General features: G+C 30.4%; 1 protein-coding gene and 1 non-coding gene across 2 annotated transcripts; both read left to right on the plus strand.

The window, feature by feature from the left end:
- Positions 1 to 7,845: 7,845 nt before the first annotated feature.
- On the plus strand, positions 7,846 to 7,927 carry TRNAS-GCU (transfer RNA serine (anticodon GCU)). The gene has a single exon. It is a non-coding gene; the product is annotated as a tRNA-Ser (tRNA).
- A 1,265-nt stretch (positions 7,928 to 9,192) lies between these two features.
- Positions 9,193 to 9,743, plus strand: LOC142531375 (uncharacterized). The gene has a single exon (XM_075637478.1). The coding sequence runs from the start codon at positions 9,321 to 9,323 to the stop codon at positions 9,645 to 9,647; it is 327 nt and encodes a 108-aa protein (XP_075493593.1). The 5' UTR covers positions 9,193 to 9,320; the 3' UTR covers positions 9,648 to 9,743.
- The last annotated feature ends 1,499 nt before the right edge of the window (positions 9,744 to 11,242 follow it).

An 11,242-nucleotide genomic window follows, 5' to 3' on the forward strand; every position in this document is an offset into this window, starting at 1 on the left:
ACTACGGAGTAAAATAAATAAAGTTAAAGAAAAGAATTTAAATACTCATGCAATAAAAATCATTTTAATGTAAATGCTAGAAATTATGCATGGCTTATACGCAGTCCAATTTACGGGTTCTACAGCCACCCTTCCATCATCGTCGTGCCGCACCTACATCGCCGCAACACCATCGAATATGTAAAATTCCATTGATCCAATTTCAACGCTAAATCATTTAGATCTCTAGTGTTATATAAACAATGAGAGATATATATTTGTAGGGATTTATTAAAACGGCTATATCCGTTTAAAAACTTGAATGATTTGAGCCGACGTTATATACATAAAGGTAAATCAGATCTAAATACTTTATGAAAGGTTTATTTCATACGACACTCAAAATAACATTTTTGAATGTAAAAAATAAAATTTTAAACTTCTGTTTCGTCTTGAATACGACAAAACGGTATTCCAACAATGAAAATATTGGAATAAGACGTGAGATTCTTATCGAATTTTTCTCATTGTTTCTAAAATATAAGTAATACAAAGTTTTAGTCGGAGAAACAAAATCAGATTTTGTACATGCAATTTTACCGATGATCAAAGATCACCGTTAGGTAAAATAAAGTACAAAATCAACTTTTAAAAACTCTTAATATATAATACATTACCATATATAATTTTATGTTTAGTTATCTTGAATTTAGAGAGTGATTAAAATGTAATATTTTAATAATCGTGTTGCATTATTGCTACCAGTTTTTATTTTTTAATAAAATAGTAAGCTATCGATCCTATAATAGATACAAATGTAATATTTCATGTGAAAAAGTAAAAATTTATGGTAAAAAATAAAAATCTCAAACTCTCAAAATTTACCAAACTTCACACTTTATAAAATTTTTTTCTCTACACACTTGTGAATTTCTTCACAAATGGTGAGCCTATTTATAGAATTTTTTTACAAATAATCCAAAAATAAATTCATCATTACTTACATCATCACACACTATTTTTCAATATTTACAACTCTTATTTTCAACATTCAAATATTCAACATTCAATTACTCAACACACGTGTTTTAAATATTAATTTTCAACACTCCCTCTTGTGATGATGATCATAATGATTGTCTTCATTACATGTTTTTATATTGTCTCGTTAAAAACCTTACTAGGAAAACCCATTGGGATAAAAACCATAGTAAGGAAAAAAGAGTGCAGTCACGTAAACTCCCCCTGATGTTGACACGAATAATTCTTCACAAATTTCGTAGATTGCGCATCCCAATATTATATATGTGCTTTCTGAATATTGTCGTAGGAAGTGCCTTTGGGAAGAGATCTGATGAGTTTTCACTTGATTGAATGTGACGAACATCAATATATTTATTCTTCTCAAGCTCCTTGGTGAATGCGAAGAATTTAGGAGGAATATGTTTAGTTCTGTCGCTTTTTATGTATCCGTCTTTCATTTGAGCAACACATGCAGCATTATCTTCATATAGTATCACAGGCTTCTCGTCGAATGATAATCCGCATGAGATTTGGATATGTTGGGTCATGGATTTTAACCACACACATTCACGGCTTGCTTCATGTAGTGCAATAATCTCGGCATGATTTGATTAAGTTGTTACGAGTGTTTGTTTCTGTGAACGCCAAGAAATTGCAGTACCTCCACGAGTAAATACATATCCAGTTTGAGAACGTGCCTTGTGTGGATCAGATAAGTATCCAGCATCAGCATAACCAATTATACTTGGATTAGCATCTTTTGTATACAAAAGTCCTAAGTCTGTGGTTCCTCGTAGATAACGGAATATATATTTAATTCCGTTCCAGTGTCTATTTGTTGGATATGTGCTAAATCTTGCCAATAAATTTACGGCAAAAGATATATCAGGCCTTGTACAATTTGTAAGATACATAAGGGCACCGATAGCACTTAGATATGGTACTTCTGGACCAAGAATATCTTCATCATATTACATGGACGGAATGGATCCTTTTCTATGTTTAATGCTCTAACAACCATTGGAGTACTTAAAGGATTTGATTTATCCATATTAAAATGTTTAAGGATCTTTTCTGTATAATTTTTCTGGTGAACAAACATTCCACATTCTTTTTGTTCAATTTGTAAACCCAGACAATACTTACTTTTTCCAAGATCCTTCATTTCAAATTCTTCCTTCAAGTATGACACAACTTCTTGAATTTCCTTATTCGTTCCAATGATGTTTAAGTCATCAACATATACAGCAATAATTACGCATCCGGATGTTGTTTTCTTAATGAAAACACAAGGGCATATTGAATTATTTACATATCCCTTTTTCATCAAGTGATCACTTAGCCGATTATACCACATTCGGCCGGATTGCTTTAACCCATATAATGATCTTTGTAATTTCACATAATAACATTCTCTGGGTTTTGAACTTTTTGTTTCAGGCATCTTAAATCCTTCAGGGATTTTCATATATATATATTACTATCAAGTGATCCATATAAGTAAGCTGTAACAACATCCATAAGACGCATTTCTAAATTTTCAGATACCGCCAAGCTAATCAAATACCGAAACGTAATTGCATCCATCACGGGGGAATACGTTTCTTCATAATCAATTTCTGGCCTTTGAGCAAAACTTTGTGCAACAAGTCGAGCTTTATATCTTACAATTTCATTTTTCTCATTTCGCTTTCGAATAAAAACCCATTTGTATCCAACAGGTTTTACACCTTCAGGTGTAAGGACTATAGGTCCAAAAACATTACGTTTATTTAGCGAATCTAATTCAACCTGGATGACATCTTTCCATTTTATCCAATCCTGCCGATTTTTACATTCACCAAAAGATTTTGTTTCATGATCTTCATTATCATTTATGATGTCAATTGCCACATTATAAGAAATATATCATCAATTTCTTCTATATCTTTTCGGTTTCATATTTTTCCAGTATTAATATAATTGATAAAGATTTCACGATTCTCGTCAGTTTGTGGTTCTGACAGAACATTTTCATCATCATGTGTTTCTTCAGGAACATCATTCTCTATTTTGTGATCATCGTGTTTCTCTATGAATTTTTTTTTCGATTTATCCTTGGAACCGACTGGCCTTCCACGCTTCAGGCGTTTAATGACATCATGAGTATCTTCAATTTGTTTCTTCGGAATTTCAATTCGAGCAGGAGCATTTACAGCATGTATATATGATTTAGTTACCCTTTTTGCATCTGTAAATACATCTGGTATTTAATTTGCTATTCTTTGCAAGTGCACAATTTGCTGTACATCTTTTTCACATTGTTTTGTTCTTGGATCCAGATGTAACAATGATGATACATACCATGTAATTTCCTTTTCGGTATGTTTCTTATCTCCCCCGAGCATTGGGAAGATTTCCTCATTAAAATGACAATCAGCAAAACGTGCTGTGAACACGTCATCTGTCTGAGGTTCAAGATATCGAATGATTGATGAACTATCATAACCGATATAAATTTCAATCTTTCTTTGAGGTCCCATTTTATTTCGTTGTGGTGGTGCAATAGGCACATACACCATACATCCAAAAATTCTTAGATGAGAAATGTCTGGTTTTTTACCAAATGCAAGCTGCAATTAGGAGTATTTATGATATGCACTTGGTCTGATGCGAATTAATGAAGCATCATGTAAAATTGCATGTCCCCATATAGAAATAGGGAGCTTTGTTTTTATAATCATTGGTCTAGCAATCATTTGCAGACGTTTAATCAATGATTCAGCCAATCCATTCTGTGTATGTACATGAGCAACATAATGCTCAACAATGATTCCCATAGACATACAATAATCATTGAAAGTCTGGGAAGTAAATTCACCAGCATTATCAAGTCTAATTTTCTTGATTGTATAATCGAGAAATTGATTCCTCAATTTTATTATATGAGCAAGTAATCTTGCAAATGCAACATTTCGAGTTGACAATAAACATATATGTGACCATCTGCTGGATGCATCAATCAATATCATAAAATATCTAAATGGTCCACATGGTGGATGAATTGGTCCACAAATATCAACCTGAATACGTTCAAGAAACAGTGGTAATTCAGTTTGGACTCTGGCTGGTGATGGTCTTATAATAAGTTTTTCAAGAGAATATGCTTTACATTGAAACTTATTATTCTGAAAAATCTTCTGGTCTTTCAGTGGATGACCATGTGTATTTTCTATAATTCTTCGCATCATTGTTGAACCAGGATGTCCTAATCGATCATGCCAATTTGTTAATATTGAAAAATTATCAACTACCATGTTTGATTCAATGGGACTTATATGTGTATAATGCAATCCAGTAGGGAGCATTGGTAGTTTTTCAATCACATATTTCTTTCCTGATTTATATGTGATAAGACACATATATTTCTCATTCCCTTCATTCATTGTTTGAGTATCATACCCATGGGAATATATATCATTAAAACTCAACAAATTTCTTTTCGATTGTGGTGAATATAAAGCATCATTGATCAAAAATTTTGTACCATTAGGTAACAAAAATTGTGCTTTACCACATCCTTTAATCAAGTCTACAGGACCTGATATTGTATTCACCATTGTTTTTGTTGGTCTTAGTTCCAAGAAATATCTTTTATCTCGGAGGATAGTGTGCGTTGTACTACTATCGGGTATGCAAACTTCAGCTTTGTTCATAGCATTTCCATGTTTGAACTTCAAAAAAATATGCAATGAAATAAATATACTGACAATACATTTATAAAAATAAAATACAATACAATACATATGTAAAAAAATATAGCACACGATAAAACATTATCATACGGGTACATAAAATATTTTACATATTTATTCCACCAGCAAATTGATCATTGTCTGAGAAATCAATCAGAAAATCTCCGGCATCAAAATGAGTTGAATCACTCAAAGGTTCACTCTGTTCAGTGAAGTTGGTCTCCTTTTCTTTCTCCTTTATTGATTCTTTATAAAGTTTACAAAGGTGCTCAGGGGCTCGACAAATACGGGACCAATGTCCTGGAGTACCACATCTGAAACAAGAACTTTCAAATCTTTTTGAGTGATTCTCATTAACACTCATATTTTCATGATACCTTTTCTGTGGATGGTTTGGGATACTCTTTTGAGATGAGTTATGGAAGTAACTATCTCGATTATTTTCAAAACAACGGCCGCGTCCACGACCACTTCCACGTCCACGTCCACGTCCACGACCTCGATTTCGTCCTTGACCAAAATCATGTCTATAACTTTGATTTTGGTTTCCAGATATAAATTCATTTTTGTTTACGACATTTACTTCAGGAAATGCCGTTGAACCAGTAGGTCGTGCCTGATGATTTCTCATTAACAGCAAAATCCACGCACTTTATATTGTTGTTGTAGAGTTATATTCGATGCGTGAAAAGTGGAAAATGTTTTTTCAAGCATTTCCAATTCAGTAATCTCGTGCCCACAAAATTTCAATTGCGAGATTATTCTATACATCGCCGAGTTGTAATCACTGACTTTTTTAAAATCTTGGAATCTCAGCGTATTCCATTCATCTCGGGCGGTCGGAAGTATAACTTCCCTTATATGTTCGAATCTTTCTTTTAATCAATTCCACAAAGCCATGGGATCTTTTTCAATTAGATATTCACATTTCAATCCATCGTCGAGATGTCGACGCAAAAATATCATGGCTTTTGTCTTTTCTTGTGATGTCGATATGCCATTTTCTTTTATGGTCTCACTTAGACCCAATGACTCAAAATGCATTTCTACATCGAGAGTCCATGACATATAATTTTTCCCCATAATATCAAGAGCAATGAATTCGAGCTTTGTCAAGTTTGACATGATGGTACTAAAACAATTACGATGCATTTTATTAGTTAATGAATATTGCAATACAAAGTAATGGATAAACAAAAAGTACAAGCATTCGTAAAAATAAAGAAAACACACGATGAGGATATTCTCCGATAAATATAAGACTCGTGAGTATGATAACCAAAATAATTAAAAATAACCTTGAGAAAGTCATCTTCTTTTTTCTTCGAAAATTTGATAAAGAATAATTGTTTAGAGAAGAATAGAAAGTTGGAGTGATTGAATGTGTTTGTGAGATCATATTTATAGGGCAAAAACTAGCCGTTTTGTTACCGTTTATGACCGTTGGTGTACAAAAAAATAAATGTATGTATTTGTATAATTTTATGGTAATAATATGATGTATATAATATTAGTCATGTTTAAATAATTATGTATATCATATCACATTATTATAATGAGGTGTCATAAGATTTTGTTTAAAAATCTTATAAGCTTTTATACTTGTCGTATCCCTTACCGGGAGTGTGGGATGTCGTCTTAACATCCTCCCAAGATTTATAACAAGTTTTTGAAAAATTTATAACATTATATTATATATTAAATATATACACATTAAATAAACAGTAAAATAAATATTATTACTTTTGTTACCTTTTTCTTCTGTTTTGGAGCTTGGAAAAATATGGAGGATCTTTAGAGTTTCGTGCTGATAACGTGTTGTGAAAAAGTAAAAATTTATGTTAAAAAGTAAAAATCTCAAACTCTCAAAATTTACCAAACTTCACACTTTATAAAATTTTTCTCTCTACTCACTTGTGAATATCTTCACAAATGGTGAGCCTATTTATAGAATTTCTTTACAAATAATCCAAAAATAAATTCATCATTACCTACATCATCACACACTAATTTTCAATATTTACAACTCTTATTTTCAATATTCAAATATTCAACACACATGTTTTAAATATTAATTTTCAACAATATTGTTATAAATGACGACTGATAAATAAATATAAACTATTGTATGATTTTAAATATTTAAATTAAAATATGTCAAATTGTATGACTTTGATAATAGGATAGTTACGGGATTTCACAGTAATGGTGTCATATACTGATCATGGTTAACTCTCTTAAGTTTTCTTAGTTACGTCTTGTAAGTTATATTGTTGTATTATTTTTTCATTCACAGAAAAAAGAAGAAGAAGTTGCTGTACTTTTATGCAGTAGAGTATATTTTTTTATAAATTATTTTAATATTATAATGTAAATAAATACATATAATAATAAATGTCAGACATTTTTTAAGTGTTAAATTAGCTATCAATTAGAATTCCTCGTTTGCATATCAGACTGTCTCACGATTTAATTTTATAAAATAGATTTTTGATCTAGTCTAATTCATTAACAATATGTTAATTTTTATGTCAATAATATTAGTTTTCATTGTACATATAAATTGAGTTGACTCATCTTATGATATAGACTCTTGACGCTATATCACAAAATGCCTAATTATTGCGGAAAATGGAGTTTATTTGTCTAAATGTCAACGTTTTCCATAAAACCTCGATGTAAATTTGTAACATCTAAAATAAATTTATATATATATATATATAATTTTATGTTAGAGATAATGTAATAAGAAAATCATATACTTGGTAAACTTGAAAAGGGTATAATTTTTTTTTTTAGTAAACTCTAGAAGAATTAAGTTAACGTTGAAAATAAAAGTATGAAATTGATAAGACAGAGCAAATAATTGAGATGATTTAAATATCTCTGTTTACTATGAGGTAAGCAACGTCAGCAAAACACAATCAATTTTTTCCTAAAAGATCCATATTATTATGAAATGAACAAGTTATAAATTACAATAAGTAATTATTTGATGGAAATTTACTTTAACATATCATATTATTTTAAATAAAATTAAATTTTTTAAAATTTATTATTCTCTTCATTTATTCTATATAAATATAAAGTACTCATCGTATTCCAATCCGTCGCTTTGGCCGAGTGGTTAAGGCGTGTGCCTGCTAAGTACATGGGGTTTCCCCGCGAGAGTTCGAATCTCTCAGGCGACGATTTATTATGTTTTTCTCTGCTGCGCTTCCTTTTTATTGGGCTTCGAAAAAAGATGTAACTGGATTTTAAGAAATCCAACCATTTTTTTTATATATACTGTGTACCGAATATTTTTTATAATTTATTTTGTTTAGATCAAAATATAAGTATAAAAAATAGTGAGAGATTGCACTGTAATTTTTATATATAAATTTAAAAAATTATTTAGAAAAATAAAAAAAATCTAAATAAGAATTGAACTTACGACTTAATGTTTAGAAAATAAAGCAACGACATTCATGTTCTTTATTTATTATCTTTTTATTATTATACTAACTAATTAAACTCGATACTAACCAACTTCTAATTGATTTGATAAAATTTTTATTTAAAATTAATATTTATATTCTAATTATATAACTTTATTTATGAAACTTTTTTTCTATTTTCCTAAAATAGCATTTCTTTTTAAAATATTCAATCCTACCTTTATATTTAATTTAAATATCTATTATTTAAAAATTTTAAATTGTTATATTACTCCAAATTAAAAAAATATGAAAAACTCAAAATAACAAAATTTATCATGTTTAGATAAATATTCTAAATATACAAGCACACAAAGCACAATAGTATTAAATTAGATATAATTCTTTGAGATAATTTATTTATTTGAATTTAATCGATCTATTCCAACCTGAATTTTTTATTAATATATTTTTTTAAAGTTGGGGGTTGTTTAAAAAAACATAGATAGGGTGGATATTGAGACCATTGATAATTTGTTTTACTTGTTAGCTGAAATTACTTTTAAAATTTCAAAGAATTCCAGCCTAATTTTATTATGTGTAGGTCTCTCGTGAGACGATCTCACGAATATTTATCTGTGAGACGAGTCAACCCTACCGATATTTACAATAAAAAGTAATACTATTAGCATAAAAAGTAATATTTTTTCATGGATGACTCAAATAAGATATTCGTCTCACAAAATATGATCCGTAGATCGTTTCACATGGGTTTTTTTCTTTTATTATTTAACCATTATTGGGTTTGAATATTATTTAAATTATTACAATCCATCACCGAGGACTCAAATTTTTAAATCAGTTCCTATACCACGAGGACTTTGAAAACCCTATACATATATAGCTCCAACTCCTCACATTTATTATTATATATATGGATTGAATTGACATGTTTTATAAATAAAAATTCGTGAAATCGTCTCGCAAAAAACAGACATACAATTATGTGTACGTATTTTTTCTATTTGGGGTATTCTATATTATACGTGTACTAATAGATCATTGAAAAAACAATTTTTCCAACTTTTTCTTCGAGGCCTCACATAGTCGACTGATCAGATACAACTCTTCCATTTCCCCAAAGAAGTCAAAATACCCACGAAAAATGTCTCCTGAGAAGAAGAACAAAAAAGGCCACCCAATCACCACCTGGAGACTCCGCCGTGGAAGGAGGCGGATGCCCACCGTCCGCCTGGGAGGGAAGAAGGTCCGTCGGGGGTTGTTTCTGGTGAGGCTCTGCCGGAGGGTGAAACTCAGGTGGCTGAAGTTAAAGTATTTGTGCTTCCTTAAAAAGCTGAAAAAGTACTACGACTCATTCGTGTCGGAAGGAAGCACTGCAATGGAATCGTTTCAACAGAGAATGCTTTTGGAGGCATCTTTTGCCATCCCTGTGATGGGCCTCTTTCAATCCCACTACTCATGCAATGTTTAATATGTCCATTGGGAGAAATTGGTTCGTCTCAAGCGTCAATTCTGTACATATTTACAAAAATAAGAGATATTTTCGTATAAAAATTTTTATTTATGACATGTGATTCAAATAAAAGATTCATCGTACAAAATTGAAAATTGACTCATTAGATCGGATTTATGGTACATGAATCTTTGTTTATGGTTTTTACTTATAACCTAATTTTATGTACAGGACATGAGTTTTCTCTTTTTCCAACATTAGTCGGGCATTGATTGGATTTTGTATTTAATTTTGTAGGAAAGCCTTCGGGAAGGACCCAGATTTTTGCGTCCCAATTTTTTTTTTTTTTTTGGATTTAGTTTTTTCATGTTGATGATAAATTCGATGACATTAAAATATATATATATATATATATATATATATCAAATTTGATCATTATCCTTTACGTATTGTGTGACAAAGTCAAATTGCTTCCTATTGTGGAATATAAATCAAATAATTGATTAATAATAATTTGTATGTGTCTGTGTGAATTTAATTTTGTAGCTTAAAAACGGGACATCGTCTTACATGCACATGGGCATGAGTAAATTTCAATATATGGCCAAGGATAGTAGGGATGATATAACGTGATAGGCATCTGTTAAGACATTTTTATTTTTTTTTTCTGTTTTTTCAGTTTAAGTATGTCATACAAGACTTGTTGAATATAGTTTACTTGATCAGTGTGATTTACAAACTAGTACATTAGTTTTTTGAATTTACCTAGAATACATCAAAAGTAGCATATTTCAACATACAGGAGGATGCTACTTTTTCTTCTTTTTTTGAAATGAAAATTTTCATTAATCAATCGTTATTCCCACAATCGTGGTTGATGACATTACAAATAATATCTGGAGGATGATACGTAATAAAAGGATTGGCTAAGGATATTGCCGCTCGTGTCAATGTGTGAGCCGTCATATTTGCTTGTCTTCTCACATGTTGAATTTTGAAGGAAGGATGAGCGTCTATCAACTGACAACAACCAAAGATAATCGATCCAAACTTTGTGTAGTCTACATTCTTTGATGTTATTGCGTTCACCACCGTCTTTGAATCAGATTCAAGATAACATCCTGGAGTTCTAAAGAAGATGTCCATTGAATAACATCAAGTAGGGCGAGTGCTTCAGCCTCTTTGACTTCCAACAAACTATTTCTCATACAAGATTTGCTCACCGTAAGTTCCCAAGATTTCAAATTCATTGATTTCAAATGTTTTTTTATTATTTAAAGAAGTAAGACCATAAATTTCAAATACATCTCTGACATGTTTATAAGATATTTCATATTAATTATGATGAATATCATGTTCACTCAATTACGTTACATTTGAAATTCATTTCACTTTATATTAATAATGTGTAAACAAATAATGTATGTATTTTTAAATTTTGATTTATTATTTGATTATAAACAATAAAATTATTATCATTTCAAACATAATTTCGATAGAAAATACACGAACGGTTGAGATTCGGTGAGTTTCCCCACATTATTGGGGAGATGAAATACATACATAGAATAAGTTTCTTGTGAGACGGTCTCACGAATCTTTATCTGTGAGAC

Source organism: Primulina tabacum, chromosome 17, assembly GCF_025594145.1.
Source record: "Primulina tabacum isolate GXHZ01 chromosome 17, ASM2559414v2, whole genome shotgun sequence".
Lineage (NCBI taxonomy): Eukaryota > Viridiplantae > Streptophyta > Magnoliopsida > Lamiales > Gesneriaceae > Primulina > Primulina tabacum.